General features: G+C 51.3%; 1 protein-coding gene and 1 long non-coding RNA gene across 13 annotated transcripts in view; one reads left to right on the top strand and one right to left on the bottom strand.

Annotated features, from left to right (window-relative positions):
* The window catches only part of HIP1 (huntingtin interacting protein 1), a 142,968-nt gene that overhangs the window by 50,144 nt on the left and 70,123 nt on the right, over positions 1–22,701 (top strand). For 2 of the 8 annotated variants that reach the window (XM_074328416.1, XM_019754954.2), the window contains exon 1: positions 14,124–14,283. The exons of 4 other annotated variants lie outside the window; for them this stretch is intronic. In XM_074328416.1, coding sequence (XP_074184517.1) covers positions 14,266–14,283 — 18 coding nt within the window. In that variant the 5' untranslated portion in view covers positions 14,124–14,265. Of the gene's footprint in view, positions 1–14,123; positions 14,284–14,457; positions 14,667–21,097; positions 21,131–22,701 lie in introns of those variants that run through there. 2 more of the 8 variants (XM_074328418.1, XM_074328417.1) reach the window with 2 other exon arrangements.
* Positions 6,454–14,019, bottom strand: LOC109459989 (uncharacterized). 5 transcript variants are annotated; one of them, XR_012494918.1, is made up of 6 exons: positions 13,788–13,952; positions 13,115–13,306; positions 12,882–12,946; positions 9,656–10,437; positions 7,848–8,032; positions 6,454–7,419 (listed from the first exon to the last, which is right to left on the bottom strand). It is a non-coding gene; the product is annotated as an uncharacterized LOC109459989 (long non-coding RNA). The 5 variants fall into 5 exon arrangements; XR_012494917.1 differs by lacking the exon at positions 7,848–8,032 and adding an exon at positions 10,899–11,343; XR_002139467.2 differs by lacking the exon at positions 7,848–8,032 and having other exon boundaries at positions 9,656–9,776; positions 13,788–14,019.

Below are 22,701 nucleotides of genomic sequence, written 5' to 3' on the forward strand. Positions count from 1 at the left end.
ACAATTGTGGGCAGTGTTTCACAGCCAGTGGTGTTCTCAGAGCAGAGGTGCCCCCAGCCTGGAGGAGGGGCAGGGATTCCTCAGCTTCATGAGTTCACAGTTTGTTTTTTCCCAAACCTTTATTATTCAAATCCAGCATGGCAGTGAATGCAATTGACCTGTATGATTTATTTACCAGTCCTTTCTCCAGAACACGTAATAAACTTCGCCTACATACTACTGCCATTTGTTAAAAGGATTGTCACCTCTAGTGATGCCAGTACACTTAGAAATGGCTGAAGTTTTCCTGTGCATATGCTTCAAGGTCTTCCCCTGAAGTTTGGGAGAGCTACTTGCCGTGGGCTGGGCTTGGAATGAGACCAGGTCCCTGCCCTCAAAAGGTCAGCCGGCCCAAGTAATCACACCAGAGCTAGAGCTATGCAAAAAGTGCTGTGGGAAGACAGCCTGCCCAGGAAGACTTCACAGAAGAGGTAATAAGCCTGTGTGTGTTTCTCTGCCAGGGAGAGAGAAACAGAGAAAGGGACGGGCAGCCTTGTAGGGAGAGGGGTCAACTCGTGTAAGGGGCCTGTGGCAGGAGTGAGCTGGGATGCGGCCAGAGCGGCAGCAGCCAGAGGAAGGCCCTTGGGATCCCCCTTGAAAGCTGTGGGTGGGGAGCTCTTGGGGTTTTTAAGGAGGACATGCCTGTTTTTGAATGATGCCTGAGGTGGCAGATGGGGAATCTGAAGATGAGGCGACTGCTGTCCCTAGCGTCTCACCACCTAAGCCCAGGATGCCATGACAGAAGTGGACCCTGGCTCCAGGGTCTCTGCTGAGGCCGGCTGGGTGCTCAGCCTGGGAGGATTTCAGAGGGGCAGGAGCAGACGGAGGTGAAGAGACATGGAAAGAGGGGGCTTCAACCACTTTGACCAGGGGCCGGCTCTAAGACGGTGGCAGGCAGTGTGAGATTCGGAAATCCGGCTCCTCTCCAGGTGCCTCCCCTGCAGGAGCCCTGCTGAATCTCCCCTCCCTGCACGTGCGTGCGCGCTCCTGATTGGAACACCTTTGTCACTTCCTGCAGGAAGATGTCCTTGGCCTGCTGCCCCTTCCTCAGCCGCCCCCAGCCCCTCCCTGGTGCTCCCTGGGTACCTGCACTGTCTTGTACAGATAACCTCCACATTGTCTTGAAATTATCTGAAGTCTGAAACCCTGGTTTTATTTGTCTCAGTAGTCACAGCACTTAGCTCGGTATTGTACATACAGTAGACATTCTATAAAGATCTACTGGATGGAGCTAGAAGGGAGAGGTCAGTAAAGGCTGGGTTAACATGTAGGGGTGTCAAGGGCAGAAGCAGCAGCCGGGGAGTCAGGCAGGTGTTAGGGAGGCAGTGGGTAGAGGGTGGCCCATGCAAAGACAGGTGATGGCTGTCAGGGAAAGGCCAGATTCTAGAGTGGTCTGCATCTGATTCAGTGGGCAACCAGAGACACAGAAGGCAACATGCGTGCGCTTTCATGCACACGCACACACACAGACCGAGGGATTATAGCGAACTGGCTCACAATGCCATCTGCGAGCTAGAGACCCCAGTAAAGCCGGTGGTGTCATTCAGTCCAGGTCCAAAGGCCTGAGAACCACAACAGTGTAAATCCCAGGCCAAGAAGAAGACTGATGTTCCAGCTCAAGCCATCAGGCAGAAAAAGCACCAAATTCTCCTTTCTTCCACCTCGTTCTACTCAGGCCCTCAGCACAGTGGGGAGGGCCATCTTCTGTGCTCAGTCCACCCCTTCAAATGCTAATCTCATCCAGAAACACCTTCACAGACACACCCAGAAATAATGTGTAGTCAAATATCTGGACACTGTGATCCAGTCACGCTGACAAGATTGGCCATCACACCTGGATAGGTGATTCCAGGATCAACTAGCACTGGGAGCACCTCTGTGAGCCGTGCTGTGGGCTTCCGTTTGCATTAACCCCTTTAACACCCTGAGTGGATATAACCCATTTACCGGAGGGGAAACTGTCTCAGCAGTCACACCTAAAAACAGGTAAAGCCTCTTTACACTCATCCTTGACAGATCTTGGGTTGTAAACACAAAATTCTGTAACTTGACTTCTTTTCCATCTCAGGCCTTCTGTGGCCTCCTGTTCTATCCTACTCCAATGTACTGTTTTAAATGATGATTATTACTGACAGTAATAATTAACACGTGTATGGTACTAGACTAGAAATGATTGCCAACTCTTACATAACACTAGGTATACCAGGCAAGTTTCTAGGGTTTTACATACATTAACTAGACATGTTTTGTAGATGAGGAAATGGAGGCACAGAGAGTTTGAATGACTTGCCCAAAAGCACACGTGGTCAGGGTTCCAGCCCAGGGTCTCATCTGACTCTCCCAATGATCTGCCCAAGGCCATACAGCAAGAGCTGGAGGTAGGACTTGAACCTTGGAGACTCTGATTTAAAAGCCTCTTAATTCAGCCTCCTTACTCTGCCTTCAGATTCTTGGGATATTTTTTACTGTGAAGAGAGTCCTTGAAGACCCTCTCACTCCTTCTCACGTGGGCCCAGTGCTCATAGGTGCCCCCCTGCCCCATTCCGCCTGTGTGAGCAGCTGTCTCCTACTAAATGGTGTTTGTACAGAGCCCATGTCCTGGCTCTTAAAAAGAAATGTGTGGGATGAATAAGCACCTAAAAATAGCTCAGGATCAATTTTTTTTGGTGGGGAGGGGGGGCTGTGTTTTCCTTTCTCTTCCCTCTTCTCCCTCCCTCTGCCCCTAAGGCTCATAAATTGCTGCTGGTTGACAGCTGGGCCAGGCTGGCTTCCTGTAAGGCTGTAATAACATGGAATTAGCCTGGCTGCCGCCCTCTCCAGAGCGGAAATGCCGGCACTTGGTCACTACAGACATCTCTGAGTTGATGCCTCCTGCCCTGGTCCACGCCCCTGGGACAAGTCTTTGCTTATTAGAAATTGGGCAGAGACAGATTTCTGGACTTGTCCACCAGGGGAGGAGCAGTGGAAAAACCTCTCCAAGTGAGAGGCTGGCAGCTTCTAGGCTGGGCCATTTGAAGGTGCCCAAAATTCCTGCCTCCAGGGAGGAGCCGGGCGGGCAGGGGCAGAGAGCCCTGGCAGCCTGGGCCTCTGAGCCGAGGTTTCCGGCCGTCTGCTGACTCAGGGACTTGGCTGAGTGGCTCCCATCTGTCTCGGTGCCTCTAACAGGCCCCCTCACCCCCTCCGGCCACCCACAGCCTGCCTGGAGAGGCTTTAGAAATCCAGCAGATCTTTGCGTCCCAGCAACTTCTAGCTAAAAGTGGCATCCTAAGATCTGGCCCTTTCTTCCTCAGCCTGGTTGATCATATGGGTTCTGGGGATATGCTGGGTGTTCCGTGGAGTTCAGCCATGCCTGGTTCTCTCGTTTTTCAATGAAATCAAATGTGTGGAAAGGTTCCACAGATACCTGTTTAATGTGGGGGGTGGTGATGGCAGTGTAAAGAGAGAAAAGAAATCTACCAAGAGCAAAGGGTTCAGAGGTCCCTGCTTACACTGAGCCTTTGGAAAATTCTCGGTGGAAGCTCAGAGAAGTGATAAGGGAAGTGCCACACTGCCTGTCTTCCATACCCTGGGCTTCAGCCAGGACTGGGGTCTGGGTTCCTGAGCCCTCGCAGCTCAGGTGTCCCCAGTCTTCTTGTACGCATGCGTCTTCTGGGGGAGCTTTAAAATGCTGATGCCCAGGCTGTCCCCAGGCCAGTTGCCTCAGCATCCCTGGGGCAGGGCCCAGGCTTCCCAGGTGTGCAGCTGGGGTACAGAGCCAGCACTGGCAATAACAATCTCCATTCTCCTCCACCCTCTGCTTTGCTTCTTAACTTCCGATTTCTCAAATTCGGAGGTGGGCATTGCCATGCCTGAGCCCATATCCTACATAACAGGGGCTTAGTAAGTAAGTGTTGAGGGCTGCTGTGATGATGATGATGTAGGCCACACTCCAAGGCTAGAAGCATTCAAAAAGTGCTTTCCTATGACTTCATTTGAAAGTGTCCCTTACTAATATTGAAGGATCAGTTTGAAAGTTGAACTTAAGGTCCAAAAGTTCTTAAAAAACAAGAGTTCCCCTTAGCCCATGGCCAGCAAAATGGCTGATAGATCTACTGCCTTCCCCAGGGCCTGGCCTGAGCTGGGTTCTCTGCCTTGGGACCAAACGAGCCTCCCAAATGGCTGTCCTGGCTCCCTTGACTCACAGGTGACTCCCAAGCTGCAGTGTGTCCACTGGGCCTCCCTCTGCACCTGGTCAACACGCAGTGCACACTTCATGTAGTGGGGACGACATCCCTCCCCCCGCCCTGGAGAGCAGGGTCTTCATTCCCCTTAACAGTTCCACTTCCTCTTAGTCCCCAGGGTCAGAGCTACCTCTGCCCCTCCTTCATCCCTGCAGCTGGTCTCATCTCTTCCCTTGCTCCCTTCTTGAAGCCCTGGCCCCAATTCCAGCTGCTGTCATCCTGGCTCACCCCGACCGCCTGCAGCTGCCAGTCTAGTTCGTCCGGAGCCTCGCAGCCCAGTGGCTGGCCTCAAACACCGGTGGGCATGAGAATCTACAGGCTGGAGGGACCGTAGGAGGCACCACTCGCCCCGCCCTCCACTGTTTGACTCCTCTCAACCTTGCCAGGTGCTCTAGCCAGCCTCAGCCGGAGCTCCGAAAGTGGAGGCGCACAGCCCCACTTCACCTCTCGACTCCGTGTTTGCTTCCCATCTGGTGGCCTGTCTGGCTTTCCGTTGCCTGCATGGCAGAGGCTAAGTGTTCCAGCCGGAACTCCCCATGAATCTGCTCAGTGAGATGTGTCTGCTTCCGGCGCAAACGCACTTGGCCTGTCCCACTCACCACCCTTGGTCACACTGCCCCTTGTGGTCAGCCCTGCTGCCCGGTCTTCCTGCACATGCCCTGGTCTTCCCAGCCCTGGCCTCCATTCACAGCTCCAACCACAAGCTGCTCTCCTGGAACCCTGGGGATAGTGGCATGTCCATGTGCCCGTGGCGCCTCCTAAACGGGGGCCGGGACAGTTGAGCGATGAGCCAGCAGGGGCCTGGCAGCAGCCCTGCACTGCCTGGCCCGTCTCATCCGCCTGAAGTGCCCGGGAACTCAGGGAACACTTCTGGTTTTCTCAGTTTGAAACTGCTGCCTGCCCTTTATGTGGTCCATTTCCTCTGAAGGGAAGAACAAGCACATTTCTGGGGTGGCTTAGCCGCTGCAGCAGCTGAACTCCCAACAGGAGCCACTGGTAAGCGGGCGTAGAATTCTAGATTTCCAGGTTCACAGATGATAAAACCGAGGCAAAGGCACACGGGCTCATGTCCACTCAGTGCCAGAGTGAGACCTCTGGCTGCTTCCCTAACAGGAGGGGACCTTTCCCGACACCTTCCTGGCACCTGCATAGGTGCCCTTAGTTCTGAAGGAGGCCTGATGATAGCAGAGCACTTGACCTTTCCCGGCTCTAAATGGCACTTCACACCTCACGTCATTACTCTATCTTGCAGTTCCTCGGGTCCCCAGGGACAGCTCTGACATCCCTAGCTGGTGCCCAGAGAGTGCCATGGGGCACACATGTCCCAGCTGATGGAGAGACTCCCGTGGCCTTGTTCCTAGAAGGCAGTGATCTGAGCCCCTGCCACGCCCAAGTTTACCCTGGAGAGTGGGCCGTGGATACAGAGAGAACACAGGGCATCTGCAGGTGGACGGCCTGTAGCAGTGTGGGGACAGGGCCAGGAGTGTGGGGACAGGGCCAGGAGTGCAGTTCCAGGCTCTTGCCCTCACGTGGAAAGGTGCTGGCTCAGGTAGTAAATGGCCATCAACTGTGATTGGATGGCCATCAGCTGTGGCTAGTTGGCCGTCAGCTGTAACCAGTGAGCCATTGCCACTAATATAACTGCTGTGGTTACGCTAGCAGAAAATGGGGGCTAGCAAGAAGATGGTGGCTGAGCTAGCAAGAGCGGATTGCAGTTCGCAGGGCGGATTGCAGTTAGCAAGTGAGGTTGGTTGGTTGGCAGAGAAGTGGACGGCAGGTTGCGGATCGTGTGGCTCCTACTTCCTGTGTCTCCAACCCAGCCGCCAGCGAGACCATAGTGGTATGACTCCCCTATCTATGGCTCCGTGGGTGTTCCTTTTTGGCCTCACCATATCCTGCGTTCTTGTGTGGGGAGCGGGGACAGAGACCCTGCATGCCACCCTGCATGCCAAGCAGTCACTACCTGTGGGACCTCAGGAAGTCACTAGCCCCTCTACAACTCAGTGTCCACATCTACAGAGCGAGTACCATGAACTGGGAGGCTTAGATAGGACAACGCAGGCAGGGCGCCCAGTCTGCCGCCTGGCATGTTGCAGGTGAGCTCCTTGCTCCTGTGAGCCCTGTGGTGGGGAAAGCACTGCACAGGTGTTGATTAGGTGGAATGCAAGCTGAACACAGTCACTGTGACCACACATCAGGAACTAAGTCTTTATGGAGCAGGTGCTCAGAGGCCAGGTGAGAACCTGTGTTGGGATTGGGCAGCCCTGCGCCTGCTCATAATGGAGATTTACGGAGATTACCATCGATGCTCCTGTTTGGGCCATCGAGTGAATATCAACACATGTCTGGCTGGTCTAGGTGAGGAGAGGTGGTGGCCCATCCACAGGGGAGCAGGGGTTCCTGGAGGCACCTGGCTGTGGAGTGAGCCCAGGATTGATCAGATGACGTAAGGACCACAAAGGATAAGGCTTCGGGGGCAGCTGTGGCAACTCAGAAACTGAGATCCAGGGCTCAGAAGAAACATCCAAGTGGGGAACCTGTGTGCCACCAACGGTCCCTGCCAACCTGCGGCTTCCCCAAGAGAGCTGTTCAGCTTCAGTTTATTGTTACCATGTCACCAGTACCTGGATACTGACGTTCCCATAAAATGAATTTTGCATATTGAAAACACATAACTAGGATTCTGTATAAAATTAGAGGTATGTTCCAAGAGGTCAAGAGAAAGACTTCCCAGTGGTTCCATCCGAAAGGTTTGGCTGAGAAAAGGTTGAGATGGAAGCTGAACCTGTTCATAACGTACAGCATCACTGGAGGAGGTGGGAAGTGTAGTCCCTACGTAGCAGCTCACTCTCTTTTCTAGCACTTTAACTCGAGGGTCTCCCAATTGCATTCTCTGCATGTCCTTTACTTCACTTCATTCCCCTGTGGCTGTAGGATTTTCTTGGTCACATCCTAGTATCTTGTTCATTGCTGACAGCTTCCTGCCTAAGATGCAATCATTTTCTTTCTCCCTGGTGTTTTATAATTAGTGCAGGCAGACCTCGGAGATGATGTGACTCCGGTTCCAGACCACCACGGTAAAGCGAGTATCTCAATAAAGTGAGTTGTAATCTTTTTGCTGGTGGAGGGTCTTGCCTTCAATTTGTAAAAAACACAGCATCTGTGAAGTGCAATAAAGCAAAACGCCATAAAACGAAGTGTGCCTGTATTTTTTTTAACCTCAGTTTCAGAATTTGGGATACCTGGAACAATGGCAGGTATCTCTAAAATACAGGCTTGTGTAGGGTGTTAATGATGAAAACTGTGTTCAGGGGAAATGTTTAAACTACTTAAGGAATCATTTCTTAGGGCCCAGTCTTGCATATCCATAGCAGATAAGCCTATACGGCAGCATACACGGCGCTAGCAGAAGGAACGGGATTGAAGTCCGAGTGCCCAGTGTCTGGCTCTGGGAATTTATGCAGATCACCCAGGGCAGGGAAGAGAAGGCTGCCAAGTTCCATGTACTCACAATTAATTCACAAGGCTTTAGAATGAAGAAAGTCAACCCCATAAATAAAATTTCTCGCTAATAATAGTTTAAACTACCTGCCAACCCTGGTGGACGTAGGTATGCCAGGGGAAGAGCAATGCCAGGTGCCAGGGACACTGTAATGTGGCTCAGCATGAACCAGCCTAGGGGCTCCAAGTGGGGTGTCTGGAACACATTGCCTGCCTATTAGCTGTGCGGCCCTGGGAAAGTCCCTTAACCTCTCTGGGCCTTGGTTCCTTATCTGTAGAATAAGGATAACAGTAGTACTTAGTGTACAGGGTTGTTGTGGGGAATTAACAGAAATAAAACTTGTAAAGTTCCTGCTACAGTGTCTGGCACACTGTAAGAACTCAATACATGTTACCAGTTATAATTCACCGCATGACACAAATGTCCCCTCTCCCCCCAACAGCACCCACCTCCCCACTTGCCACGTGATGCTGTACCCCTCAGGTCTTCTGAGATACACTGTAGGTCTAGGAACTCTTGTGTTTCTTGAGGGCTTTTTTCCCCTCCACTTTTAAGTGTAATCATGCCCCCACAAAGAGAGGCAGCGGAAGGCTTTTCCCACTGGAGTCAGAGTGACTCATAGAAAAGGCCACTCTGCCCCAGGAAAGCCCAGTGGAAATAGTCTGTGATGGAGCCACTAGGATTACAGGCCATGCTGGGACCTCACTCTCGCCAGCCAAGGCTCTGTTTGCAGGATGTCCCATGGGAAGAGTAGCAGTCACTCAGCTAGTGGCTACCAGCTAATGTTCTCTGCTATTCAGCTGGGTGCGGTCAATGGCTTTAATTACTTTTTTCTCCCTATAAGCCTACTTATTTACCATCGTTTTAATTAGAATGACTACTGTTATCCTTGGTTTTTTTATCCTTTTTTTTCCTTATGATTTAAGCTTAAAAAAAAACTTATCCAGAACTTTTCAGGCTCTCGCCACCAGGTAAATGGAGAGACAAGTGTGTGGAGCCAAGCCTGGGACCAGCCTCCTACTGTGCCCTGTGCTTTAGATACATTGGTTTGCTTAATTCTCACATCAACCCTGGGAGATATAATATTTATTAGCCCTACTTTTCAGGTTAAGAAAACTGCAATCCAGAGAGGGTAAGGCACTTGCCCCTATCTAGAAAGTAATGGAGCTAGAATTCAACTTGAGATCTGAGCCTACACTTTCTTTCTCTTTTAATATTCATCATTACAATGCAAGTAATAATATTTCATCTCATTCTCCTTACAAAATATTAAAACACTATAGGCAAAGCTAAACCTTTGGACCTCCCCTCCCCACTTCAATGCCTTCCCCAGGTTTCAATTTCACACTCTTCTACAGCACCTCACCTGTAAAACAGGTGTTGTGATAACAATACCCATTCTATCTGCCTTACCCAATTTTTAAAGGATCAAATGAGATAATGGACTTTTAAGTCCTCTGCATATGCTTATTGTTAGTGGCAGCATAGTAACATACATTACATAAGGCCCTTTTTTGGGAGTATTGTTTAGTTTAACCTTTGTTTCTGGCAAGTAATGGAATCTCAAACCTCTGGAGTACTCAATAAAGCCCAGCCCTGAGCCTGGCAGCCGGGATCTGTCTGCGTGGTATTTATAAGGCTAGGCTGCAGAATCACAGTTCTCCAGTAGGTGTCACCCGCTACCAGATCACGCCCACGGCACCTTCCTTATAGGCCTCCTGAGTCCATTCCATACTTTTTAGTTGATGTTAAGGGTGGAGCTGTGATGTGGGTATGGAATTCCGGCTAGAGAGAGCCCTGAGGCTGGTAAGGTAGGAGCAGGGCACTTGGATGCAAGGCCAGTGAGTCCCAGCCTCTACCTGAGGGAGCTCACAGGTGAGCCCAGGGCACGTACCATTCCTTCCCAGGGTCATGCAGGCTGTATCCACATCCAGGAGCTCTCCATTGTAGGAGGGACTCCCAAGTGTCTGGATGGGTCGGGGAAGGCTTCACAGAGGTGACATCTGAGATGGGTCCTGCAGGGTGAGAAATAATCTTCCAAGCTGAGGAAGTTAGGAAGGGCATTCCAGGAGCATCCTGTGTACTTATGAGAAGTTTGGTGGGCAAGGACCTCACTGATGGGGCAGAGGGGAATGGGTGGGAGGAGGTAGGCTGGAATGCAGGGAGATGAGATCAAGTTAGTAAGGAAATTGAGGGGTAATGAATCATAAAAGAGGTTTGTTTGTTTCTTCCCATTTGTTTGTGACTCCCCACTGGGGTGGGCCAGTGGGGAGTCACAATTAGATGTGTGTAAGGTGAATCAGATAGGAAAAGTACTGGAGACAGGGAGGCTAGGAGGCTATTACTGAGTCTCAGCCAGAGCTGGAGCAGTTGGTATTGGGAAGGAAGACACAGATTGGAAGCTATTTGCCAGAAAGAATTGCATGGATCTGAGGCCTCATTAGATGGGGCGGAAGAGGGGGTTGTCAATGGAGGAATTAAAGCTGACTTTGAAGTTTCTAGCTTGAGCAACTAAGTGGAGGTGGAACCATTAGTTGAGATAGAAAACACAGGAGGGAGAACAGATCGTGAAAATAGAGGGAAAAGAAAACTTATCTTTAGAGTCCTCGAGTCTGAGGTGCCTGTGAGCCTGAGACCCCTAACATCCGGTAGGCTGTTGGGTACGGTGGCCTAGAGCTGGTGAAGAAAGGACAGAGGAGCAGCTGCAGGGCCCCAGCATTCTTATTTCTGGTCCCAGTTTCTCTGTCTGATTTATTCAAAAGAGCCTCCCCCAGCCTTAGCCATTGGCCTACGGTCTCGTGGTGATCATACATGTTTCAAACTGCTTCTCTCCCCACCTGCTCAGCTAGAAATGTGTTTCCTGAGACCCCGGGATCCCTTGTGGCACAACCACTGTGAAATGGGGAATCCTCAGGCCCCTTCTCATCACCTCATCTCTAAATCTGAACCTGTCTGTGGTAGGAAAGGCAGGCCCCAGAGATGTTTGTGTGCTGGGAGGGCCTAGCAAGTGACAGGTTAGCCCAAGCAGGGAAGCTGTTTGCCCCCTATCTGTGTGTATGTGTGTGCACGTGTGCATCCATGCACACGAGGTCGGACAACTAAGTTCACGAACTCACCCTAGAAAAAGTGCTAAATACCTCATTGCTGAATATCACTACGGTCACCTTCCAAGTCCTCCCCTTGGGAAGCTCTGCGTCGACGCCAGCACCTAGTCCACCCCTCAAAGCAATTTTGGAACTCTTTTTCTGGAATGGCCATCAGAGCTGTCATTGTATTACCCTTGATGTCCTGAATATCATCAAAATGTCTTCAATATTTCCTTTATCTTCGGGTAAAGAAAGAAGTCATTGGGGGCCAGATGGGGTAAGGAGGGAGGGTGTTCCAATACAGTTACTTGTTTACTGGCTAAAAATTCCCTCACGACAGTGCCGTGTGAGCTGGTGCATTGTCGTGATGCAAGAGCCATGAATTGTTGGTGAAAAGTCCAGGTCGTCTAACTTTTTCACGCAGCCTTTTCAGCACTTCCAAATAGTCAACTTGGTTAACTGTCCAGCTGGTACAAATTCATAATGAATAATCCCTCTGATATCAAAAAAGGTTAGTGACATCGTTGCAACAAGTCCGTGAACTTAATTGTCAAGCCTGGTATACATTCTTATATGTATTTGCCATCCCCACCCTCCCACCCCCAAATGGAGCAGGAAAGTAGGCCGGTTCCTGGCAGGCCTCTCCTTTTGCCATCACATGAGCAGTTCCAAGGAAAGCCTACAGAGAGGGTAGCCGCAAGGAAGGGGCCTGTCTGGAACCATGATGCCAGCCCTCAATGACCTTTGGGCACTGTAGTCACTTCCTGTGGCTGATGTAACAAATTACTATAAACTTAGTGGCTAAAACAGCAGAAATGTATACTCTGATAGTTCTGGAGGCCGGAAGTCTATCATCAGTATCACTGGGCCCATCAAGGTGTTGACAGGGCCACACTCCTTCTAGAATCTGTTCCTTGCCTGTTGGCTTTTGGTGGCTGCCAGCACGTTCTACCTTGTGGTATATCACTCCAATCTCTGCCTCTGTGGTAGTACACTGCCTTGCCTCTTCTGTGTGTGTCAAATCTCCCTTTTAAAAGGAGACATGTGATTACATCTAGGACATACCCAGATAATGCAGGGTCATCTTCCCATCTCAGAATCCTTAATCATTCCTGCACAGTCTTTGTCATACATGATGGTGTTCACAGGTTCCAGGCATGGGGACCTGGTATCTTTGGGGGCCATTATTCAGCTGACTACAGGTAAGGTGTGTGAAAGTTCTTTCATTTGCCCCTTACCACCTGCACGTGAAATGGGTGTCACTCTCCATTTTAGCAATGAGCAAATGGGCTTTGTCAGCCAAGGTGCTAAGATCTATTGGGAGACATTGACCTACTGATGAACCTCAGGTCTAAGAGTCCATAACACTTTTTCAACATATAAAATTTTTTCAACATATAAAATTTATCCTTTTTTTTCCTTGAAAAAAGATGGTGGTACGTTTAATCAAGCAGATAACCTAAGCCTCATTTCTGCATGGGGTGACTCCTGCTGGTTCACCAGTCCCTGGGCAGTGTTGGAGGATGAGGAAGCTGGGGCGTACTTCCCTCCTGCGTGCCCCCACCCCCTCCAACCTGGTGTTTGGGTTCACTCTTGTGCACGAGTCAGCAGAAGGGACTGTGGGAGCCCAGCACGCCAGAGCGGACCAGGACAGTCCTCCCTATTTCCCTGGCTGGGGCACAGCTGGGCAAGAGCTGGGCTTGCAGGGACAGCCCTACGATGGGGCAGGAGGGTCAGTCTGCAGTCTAGACTCGGGGTTAGACAGAGAGCCCTGGACCCAGAGAACCTGAAGGTTCTGAAGAGGACCTGCAGCTGACAGACCCTTGACGAGGCTCCAGAGCCAGGAAAATAACCACAACGAAAGCCCCGTACATCCTTGTATGTCTGCGTTTACATCTTTTATATGATGTTCTCACATGCCCCTAGGAGGCAGGCAGAGAAACAGTCCCTATTTCATCGACTGAGAACTCAAATGTAAAGGGGTAGGGGACATCCTAGTCAGCCACCAGACCTGGGGTCAGCTGGGGGACTTACCAGTGCTGCCTTCTTGGCCCCTTGGTGTGGGCCAGAGGGCCAGGGTTGTGGATGGGTGCCGTCACCTGTTCATGGGAAAGGATTTTAGAAGCTGGATGCTCTGTGGCAGCCTGAGAAGCTCTTGTTGCCTTGGGCTGCCCTGCCCTTATTGAAGTTTCTCCTGCGTGCCATTCCCTGCCAGGGGTGTGACCTGGGGCAAATCACTCCCCTTCTCTGGGCCACAGTTTTCTCACCTGCTTTGTAACAGGGTTGGTATAAGTTGTCTCATGCCTGCGGTAAACGGGCTGTGCCCAAAACCTTCTGGCTCATCTGAGGATTTGTAGCAGCCTGTGGTGTTGAAACCAGAGGCTTGGGAATCCAGCTTTTCTCTGGTGACTGCCCGGAAAGAGCGTTTGCCAGTCCTTTTGCACTACCAGCTGCGTCCCCTGCAGAGAGAAAGGAGTGTCTGCCGCCCATTTCTCTAAGGGCAGAAGAGGTATTGAAGACTGGGGATGGGATGGAACACTAGGGATTCCGGTTTGAAAGGAGCTCTGCGTTCAGGGTTGATAATCATTTGGAAGCCAGTTTCCCTCACTTTACGAGGGGCTGGCACTGGCTCACTCGCGGGGGACCTCAGGGCCTTCCGGGGATACCTGTTCCACTTCCTTCATTCGCCCATCTGTTGGCAGACCCCAGACTCATCCGGGCGTCCCCTCCGGATTAGCCGCGGGAGGCAAACAACCGGCTCTGAATTCCGCCTTTGTCCAGTGAAGCCAAGTGGGGAGGGGCCGAGCAGACCCCCTGCCCCCACTGGAATGTCGGCTCGCGTCGCCCCCCAGCCCTCCCTCCTTTTCAGTCGCCTCCCTCGCTCACTTCCTGAGTCCCACTGATCCCACCGAACACGCACACACGCACGCACACACTCACTTTGGCGGGCCCGGCGGCCTTGCTCCGGGCTGGGCGATTCCGGCCGCCGGAGCTCGGGGAGAGGCGACCTTTTGTTATTCAAATCACACTCGCCGCGCGCCGAGCCGCGGAATCAGACCCCGGGATCGGTCCTTTGGTTTCCCCACCCCTACCGGGGAGCCCCCAACTGACTCAGGGATTCCCCAGCCCCCGGGGGCTCGCCGCGCCCGTCCGCCCGCGGGGCCGCGCCTCCCCCGCCCCTGTTGCGCGCTGCGGCTCCGCACTCGGCCCCCTCCCCCTCTCCGCCTCCCTTCCCCCTCCCCTTCCTTTCTCCGGTCCAGCCTCGGTCCTGCCGCTGCCGCCGCCGCTTTTCCCAGTCCGCGGGGGCCCTGCCGGCCGCCCTCCTCGCAGCATGGCACCATTGGGGCTGGATTAGTCGGGAGCAGCATTTGGGGGGAGCAGGATCTCAAGGGGTGGGGGGTGCCCTGCAGCCTCGGTCATGGATGTGAGCAAGATGGTAAGTGAAGAGCAGGGGCTCTGCCCTGGAGCCTCCCCCGCCCCCCCTCACTTCCCTCTCTCTTTCCCCCTCCCAGTCGGCTTGATACACTGAAAGTTTCTGGATTGTTGATCCTGCCTGTTGGCCCCAACTCCAGGCGTGCTGGAGGAGGGAGCGGGGCCAGGATTCTCGAGGCGGCTGGCGGACAGGGATGGGGCTCCAGGTTTCCCGCCGCGCTGCCTCCAGGGCTGCCTGAGAGAGCTCGCTAGACTCCAGGGAGTGAGGGCTGTTGAGCTCGCCTCCCAAATGGGAAAACCAGCCTGGTGGAGGGAGGGCATGGCTGCGGGAAGGAGGCTCGTCCCATCCCCTCGAGCCCCTACTTGCACACCTATTTGAGATTTATGGTAAGATTTTTGGACTGAGCCAGTGGGCAAGGGGGGCACAGGTGGGTTGCCTGGGAGGGCAGCGCGGAGGAACTAGGGCTGTAACCATTCTAGAAGATGAGGAGGCAGGAAGGAGATCCTTGTAGATGGGGGATGTTCTAGATTTGCCACTTGTAGACCCTAGCTGCCTGGGCCTGGGGTGGGGGGAGCAGCAAACACCTTTGCCTCTTAAGCATCTGACTCCCTGAAGGGGGGCTGATACCCCTTTCAGGTCAGTTCTCCACCCCCCGGAACACAGTGGGAGCTGAATTCCTTGTTCATTCATTGATTGAGGAGCAGCCCTGGGGGTAGCAGGATGTGATTTGAGAGACTAAAGGGAGGGGGGTCCCTGGGAGCATTTATAGGCTGGGAAAGGTTTTCCCAGAGGTCCCAGTTATCCACACTCTGAAGATTTGAGGGGGCACTTGAGATCACTACTGCCCTGACCCTGGCTTTAGACCAGGGTAACTTGTGTTCCATGAGTCCCCCCCCCCCAACCCGCACCCCCTTTTATAAACTTTGGAAGCCTGTGTGTCATGCTGGAGAGGTTCCCTGTGATGGGCTGTGCTTCAGAGGAAAGGAACTGGGTTGGGGTGTGTCTGGGGAAGGGGATCTGGGTCTGCCTGTACCTTAGGGATAAGAAGGTACTGGAATATGAGTTCATCTTGTACAGAATTAGGCTCGTTTTCCCAAAGAGTGCCCTTTTGAAGCAACTATGTCTGTGGAAAAGGCAGGTAGGTTCCTGGCCCTGCTAGGCTTTTGGCGTTCTGTCTTGGGCAGGAGCAGTGGGAAGGGGACATGAGAGATGAGAATCGTTTCTTCCTATGGCTGGAGACCAGTCTCAGACTGACTGAGTGCTGGGGTTGGGGTGAGGGGCCTCGCTGGCTCCCATCTCATACAAGGGTGCATACCTGTCCATGGTTGGGCAATGCCAAGAGGCCGGAGCATCATTCCCCATGTGTGAAGCATGAAAGCTCACTTTCTTTGCGTGACTATTAGAACCACCCCCTCAAAAAAAAGTCTCTGCAGCTATGGGGGTGGGAAGGTGGAAAACTGACTAGCAGCCAGGCCCTTTCCTAGAGGTGTCTTAGCAAGCCACAGTCACCTGTCCAGGCTATGGGGGGCGGCAGGCGGGATGTGAAACCCTAGTCCAGTGGCTGCCAGACAGTTAGCTATCAATGCAGGCCCGAGTCCGAAGGCCACAGCTCCCAGGGCTGTGGGGGTCTGAGAAGGGAGTGAGCTGCAGAGTTCAGATGATGGACGTACATGAGCCTAGGCTGGCTCTTCAAGGCTGGGTGGCGTTGGCTTTGCTGAGAGCAGTGAGGCCCATTGCCTGCTGGGAGAGTCACAGGAAGCGGAACGGGTAGAGCCTATTGGGTAAGGCTGAAGATGTCTGGCTGGGGCAGAAGTTTGAAATCAGGAAACGTTGAGATCATTGGTTACAGCTAGACCAACAAGGCCTTGAATGCCAGCCCAGGTGTTACGACCTTGGCCTGTAGGCACTGGGTAACCTCTGGAGAATTTTGGGCACAGAAAAAGCACACGAATTGCCTCTTTCTTTCCTCTTTTAGCTTGGGGTCCAAACAAAAGTGATATTAGATTCTCATTAATTATTGAGCAACTAAGTGCCCAGCCCAGAAACTATTGTCCTCAGCTCTTTGTAAAGAGCACAGACCCTGGACTGTGTAGCAGAAGAACCTTACCCACCCCAGGGAATTGGCACCTACTTCCTATTCCTGCAGGAGGCCCAAGTTGCTTTCTGTTCTGACCATTAAAGCCCTCACTTAGGGGGCCCTTGGTAGCTCTGGGGTCCACGCAAATCCAGTATTTCAGCCATATCCATGGCAGAGCCAACATCAACCTTGGGGGTTTCTTCAGCTTACCGCTGAATGAGAGAAGCAGATTTAGTTCACCCAACTTCCTGCATGCTTTTGAGCAAGTTTCTTAACTTCTTAGCCCCCTCTGTAGAGTGAGAACAATAACACAGGCACACCTCATTTTACTGTACCTCATTTTACTGCACTTCACAAATATTGCAGTTTTTTACAAATTGAAGGTTTGTGGCAACCCTGCATCAAGCAAGTCTATTGTCACCATTTTCCCAACAGACTCAGAAGATGGTTAGCACTTTTTAGCAATAACGTATTTTTAAATTAAGGTATGGACTTTTTTTTAGACGTAACGCTATTGTACACTTAGTAAATAAACTCCAGTATAGTATAAACATAACTTGTATATGCACTGGGAAACCAAAAGTTTTGTGACTCACTCTATTGCCATCACCTGGAACTACACCCGCACTATCTCCAAGGATGCCTGAACCTTCCTTGAGCATTTTCATGAAGGTGGGAAATAATTCTTTTAAGGCACAGGATCTGGCATAGCAAGTCCTCCATACATGGTAGCTATTATGATAATGATGGGCTGCAAAGTCTCATCTAGGATGACTGGTTCCCACCCCTCCACACACCCTTTATTTCTTGACTGGTCAGAAGAGCTGAGCGTAGGCTATATTTCAGTTGACTGCTCCTGGGACCAATTCTCCCACCTGTGGTTATCTTTCTGAATGAAGGTGCAAATGACTAGGGAGAGTGGATTCACCGCTGCTGTGACTAATTTTGATGACATCAGATGTCTGCCCTAGGGAGACCTGGTGTAACCCAGCACTCGGGGTTAAAGCGCAGGTGCCTTTTGGGGGTTGATGATGGAGTCTCTGTGTTCTACTGAGCACTGAGACTGCAGGGCTATAAATTGTGGGGAGCAGAGTCAACACTGCCAATTCTTACAAAAGAACATACAGTTTATGTAATGATTTATATTTGCGTAGTGCTTTATAGTTTACAAAGCATTTTCACACCTGTTTATGTTTATTATAACCCTGTGAAAAAGGCAGGATAGAAATAATTAGCCACATTTTACAGATTAGAAAACTGAGGTTCAGCAAAGTGAAGGCCCGGATCCCATGCAACTGGTGGTACCAGATCTGGTACCCAGTTCTCCTGATCACCAAAACGTACGCTATGGTGACACAGTAAATAAAAGGTAAGGAAAAAGATTCAGTGACCAGATTCTAGGATGGACACAAGCTAATCTAAAAAGATGAACTGAGTGGTAAGCCTTTGGCCTCTGGGTCCCCCAGGGGAGAAGACCCAGAGAGAGGATTAGCACCTGTCTGTATGTGGACTAGGCACCTCATCAATCACATACGACTATTTTTAAAACTCCGGGTTTCTTCATGAATCGCAGCTGCCCCCTCAAATGTGAGACACCTGACCCATTGGATCCTCCAGCTTATATAAGCGGGAAGGTGGGAGGAGTGGAGAAAAGGTGTTTCGGGTGTTGTGAGTAAGTGATAATGATGGTAAGGCAGGAAGACCTGCTGTGGCTGCTGGGCTGCGCTGGGGGTGGGAGAAGGAAATGCCGAGGCGGAGAGATCCCAGGGAAGAAGGATGCCAAGGACTCTACGCAAAGCCCACCTCGGCTGTGGAAAGGAGGACATCTTCCCACTTAGGGTCTGAGCTAATACGCAGTTAAAGCTGGACGTGGATGACCAGCTGGGTGAAACCAGAGCAGTGTTTTGAGCTCTGGGTCACAAAATCAGTCTAGTGGGGTGCAGCCAGCATTTGAAAGAGTGAACTAGATCAGAAAACATCCAGGTGTATTCCATGTAAGGAGGTAAGCATTAGCTCATAAAACTGGCTTTCATTGTACATGCAATGAAAACCTAGTAAAAATTGGCCTTGTGAAAGGTACTTTTTACTATGGTCAGAGTCAAAAAAAAAAAAAAAATGCGGTCTCTGACCCAGAGAATGTCCAGAGGCGGATGAGGATGTCAGCCTCTGAAAAGACTGCGAGGGCAGGTTGCTGTCTGACTCACTGAGGCCAGTCAGGAGCAAGAGGTCATTTATCTACTCCACGTGGTTCTGAGAGGTGGGATTTGTTTTCTAGAGGTGGAGGTTTTGTCTGGCCAGGGCTTCCCCACAGCAGAGCCATCCTACGGCAGAATCAAGCCCCTGAAGAGGGAGAGAGCCTCTCCGGCTACTAGAACTGCTCAGGGACCCTGGAGGAGCATAGCCTCCGAGTCTTTGCCAACCTGGAGATTCTGGCTCAGCACTCAGGCTTTGGGAACAGTCCTCAGAGACCTGTGGGTTCATGGCCAAGGTCTCATGTGGAAGGCAACTCATTTGAACACTGAGGAGCAGTTCCAGGGAAATGAGTCCACGTATCCTGGCCTTGTGCGTCACCCACCACAGTTTCTAAAACTCAGCAGAGCCTCACGGATCTGCCGCCCTCTCCATCCAGTCCCTGGAGTAAGGTCAGGAATCATAGATGACATGGGCCTCAGCCAAGGGCCAGTGGAGAAGGAAATCTGAAATTTGCCCCCTTTAAAAATGCTTAGGAAAAAAGGTTTTGATTTCCTATATGACTGTTATCTCTTATTGTCACTGATCACTAAGATTTTATCCTACCAAGATGAGATTCAGCTCAATGCAGACACACTGAGTACCTGTTTTAGGCGCAGGCCCCTGGGTGTGGGTGACAAGATATTAGGGATCCAGAGCTGTCGATGGCCGAGTTGTCCATTGAAAAGCTTAGAGTGGAGAGGGAGACAGAGATTTCCTTGAAATGTATCGAGTGGGACGACACATAGACCTCTGCAATTGACAGAACACTCTCACCTGAATTGTTTTCTCCCTGAAAACAGCCTTGAGAAGCAGGAGTTAGTGCTAGTCAGAGTCTAAGTTCATATACAAACATAGGGTTTTTTTTTGGGGGGGGAAGGGGAACAGGACTTTATTGGGGAACAGTGTGTACTTCCAGGACTTTTTTTCCAAGTCAAGTTGTTGTCCTTTCGATCTTAGTTGTGGAGGGCGCAGCTCAGCTCCAGGTCCAGTTGCCGTTGCTAGTTGCAGGGGGCGCTGCCCACCATCCCTTGCGGGAGTCGAACCGGCAACCTTGTGGTTGAGAGGACACCTCCCACCAACTGAGCTATCTGGGAGCTCAGCAGCAGCTCAGCTCAAGGTGCCATGTTCAATCTTAGTTGCAGGGGGCAGAGCCCACCATCCCTTGCGGGAGTCGAGGAATTGAACTGGCAACCTTGTGGTTGAGAGCCCACTGGCCCATGTGGGAATCGAACCGGCAGCCTTCGGAGCTAGGAGCATGGAGCTCTAACCACCTGAGCCACCGGGCCGGCCCCCAAACATAGGTTTAAAGATGGCCCAGGGTGCAGACAGCCCTGCCTCCCTGCTGTTTTCCCCTTAAGCCATCCCCCCCACCCCCACCCCCACCACACAAACACAGCTGGGTGATTTTCTTGAAGAGAAGGTCCAGGGGCTGTTTCCGCTCCACCTTTGTCTCCTTTCTTGCCTGAGAGGTCCCAGTCCAAAGCCAGACAGGCACGTGATCTGGCAGCTGTGCCTGAGCTAAAGGATTCCACCAGCCAGACAAAATTCATGCTACCCTGTGCCCCAAAGAAGTGAAGCCACAGGTCTTTTAAGAAAAAAAAAAAATTCCCAAATCTCCTTTAGGTTTCCTGCCATCCTAATGAGGCTTTGATCAGGAGGTGGTTCCTGTGAGCAAGGAGGATGGGACTAGAGGATGGAGGCTATTTGTACATGTGAGTGGGAGCCAGCTGGAGTCCACAGCGCCATCCCCCGCCCATGGATCAGGGAGCGTCTTCCCGTGTCCTGAGACTGCACTAGATGCTGGCCAGGGGCTTTGGAGTCACAAGGGCTGGAGGCTAAATCCTAAAGCCACCACTTGCCAGTCTAGGCTGTGGACAAGTTAGTTGACCTTGCTGTGCTCCAGCTTCCTCATCTCTCGGATGGACTGACGTCTGCAGACTTGCGAGGGGTTGAGATGACCTGTTTAAAGTTCCCGACACATGGGAGGGGCTTACTAAGCCATGGCTATAATTACTAATATTTTTGCTCATTTATTTAGGCAACAAATAAAACCTTAAAACTTCAGGCGAAGGGATAGAATGTTCCTTCTTTTGGAATGACCCATCTGCTGGGTGAGCGCAGTCTAGTAGGGCATTCAGACACAGGTAATTACAGTACATGTGATAAAACGCACAGAGTACATCTGAGGGAGTGCTAGGGCGGAAACGGGGAGTGATGACCTGGCACTGGAGGAAGGGCCTCACTGAGAAAGCTGGAGAAGGGGGGGAAGAAGTCGCCCCAGGGGTACGGAAAGGAAGGGTATTCCAGGCAGAGAACCGCCATGCGAAAGCACCTGGCCAAGAGACACCACGGGTGTGTTCTGGAACTACCTGCCACTCATGCTAGAAGAGTAGGTGCAGTCTGCCTCAGAGAGACTAGCAACATCCCCAGGACATGCGATCCTAATCTCTTTCTACCTCAGGGCTTCTTGGCAGAAGTGGTGTCAACACTGTGATCTGAAGAAGGGGAGCAGCGATTGTACTGATGAAAACAAGATGCACAGTAGGTGCTGAATGAATGAATGAGGTGATGAGAGAAGACATTCCAGTTGAGAGAGTGGCCGTGTATGCAGGCAAATGTATGCTGAGTAGGTTTGTGGGAGCAAGGCCAGAGAAGTGAGAGGAGAGATGCGTGGGTGCAAGGTGTGAGGCCCAAGTTAAAAATAATCGCTTACTGCTCCAATAGAACCAGTAAGCAAGGCTGTCTCCACTTGACAGTGAAGCTTGGAGGTGCTGTTCTGGCCAACAGGCGTAGACTTCCTTCTGATTCCGGTGCTGGGCCTCCCTGGTGCCAGAATAAGTGTGGGAGCTGCAAACCGTGGGTGGGGAAAAGGTTTTTTGAAATGAACATTTCATTAACTTTCTATCGTGACCTCTCTCAGGTGCGCTCTGGGCAGCCTCATCTTCTGGGACCTAAAATAGTTTTCTCCTGTTGGAGTTTTCTCAGGCTGGATTCTTTCTTTAGTAAGAAAGGAATCTTACCAAATCACGGCCTCCCAAGCCCCACTAGCTCAGAGATCAACACCAGCAGTTTGGTGCTGGTCGGTGAGGTCCCCAATGGTGACAACCAGGGTCCTGGAGATCGTCCTTTGTGTCCTGTACATATGTCAGGATTGTCCCCCAAGTCAGCCAACACTGAGGCCCAATGCCAGGCATCAGGACTATAAAAGAGAATGGGATTGCTTGAAAACTTCTGCCTTCAAGGGGGTGGAGGACATAAATAATTATAATATGGGGTGATAAGTGCCGTATTAGAGATTTAAGGACAGTCCTATAGAAGCTGAAAGGTAGGTATAATCGATTCTGCCAAGTGGTATAAGAGGTGGGTTGGGGAAGGTGAGATTGCAGGCCATTCATTCATTTACTCAGAAAATATTGAGGGAGTATCCTCCATACTCCAGGTGCTGTTCTAAACATTTGGGGTACTTCACTGAACTAAACAAAGATCCTTGCCTTGTGAAGGTGCCTCCTCTGCATATGTGTGTGTTGGGGGTGGGGAAAGGTATTAGACAATAACAATAAATGTAAATGATTTAATTGTATAGGGTGTTGTAAGGCGGTGAATGAGTGATCCGGGAAAAGGGAATGGAGAGTGCAGAAGTGCTGTGATTGCCTTAAGGCTAAGATTGCCAGGATAAGAACTGTTAAGGGGACAGGGGGGTCATTCCTAGCAGAGTTTTTCTGGGCTGCCAGTGGACCCTGGGACCCCCATTCCTGGTCTGTTCGTGGCTTACAGTCTGGCTGAAACTGTGCACCCCAGTGCAGCCTTGGCTGGATGCTGGGAGCTGCCTAACTCTGGATCCCAGGGAATCTGCCTTGTGCCCCAGGTGCCCTGTGCTGTCTTCCTGCAGTCCCTTCAGTGTTGGATGCAGGAGTCAGCCATATTGTAGAGAGCACTGCAAGCTCATCAGTTCCTCTCAGATTTCATAGAAATTGGAGGGAAGACGCGGCCTTTTGTTTTCAACAAATCTCTACTAAACAAGCCAAGTGTCAAATGAGCGATTCTCTGGCTGTGGTCCTGGGGATGGACTTGGTGCCACCATCAATTTAGCTAGATAATAGCATCTAGAATGA

The sequence above is a fragment of the Rhinolophus sinicus genome, linkage group LG03 (genome assembly GCF_036562045.2).
Source record: "Rhinolophus sinicus isolate RSC01 linkage group LG03, ASM3656204v1, whole genome shotgun sequence".
NCBI classification, from domain to species: domain Eukaryota; kingdom Metazoa; phylum Chordata; class Mammalia; order Chiroptera; family Rhinolophidae; genus Rhinolophus; species Rhinolophus sinicus.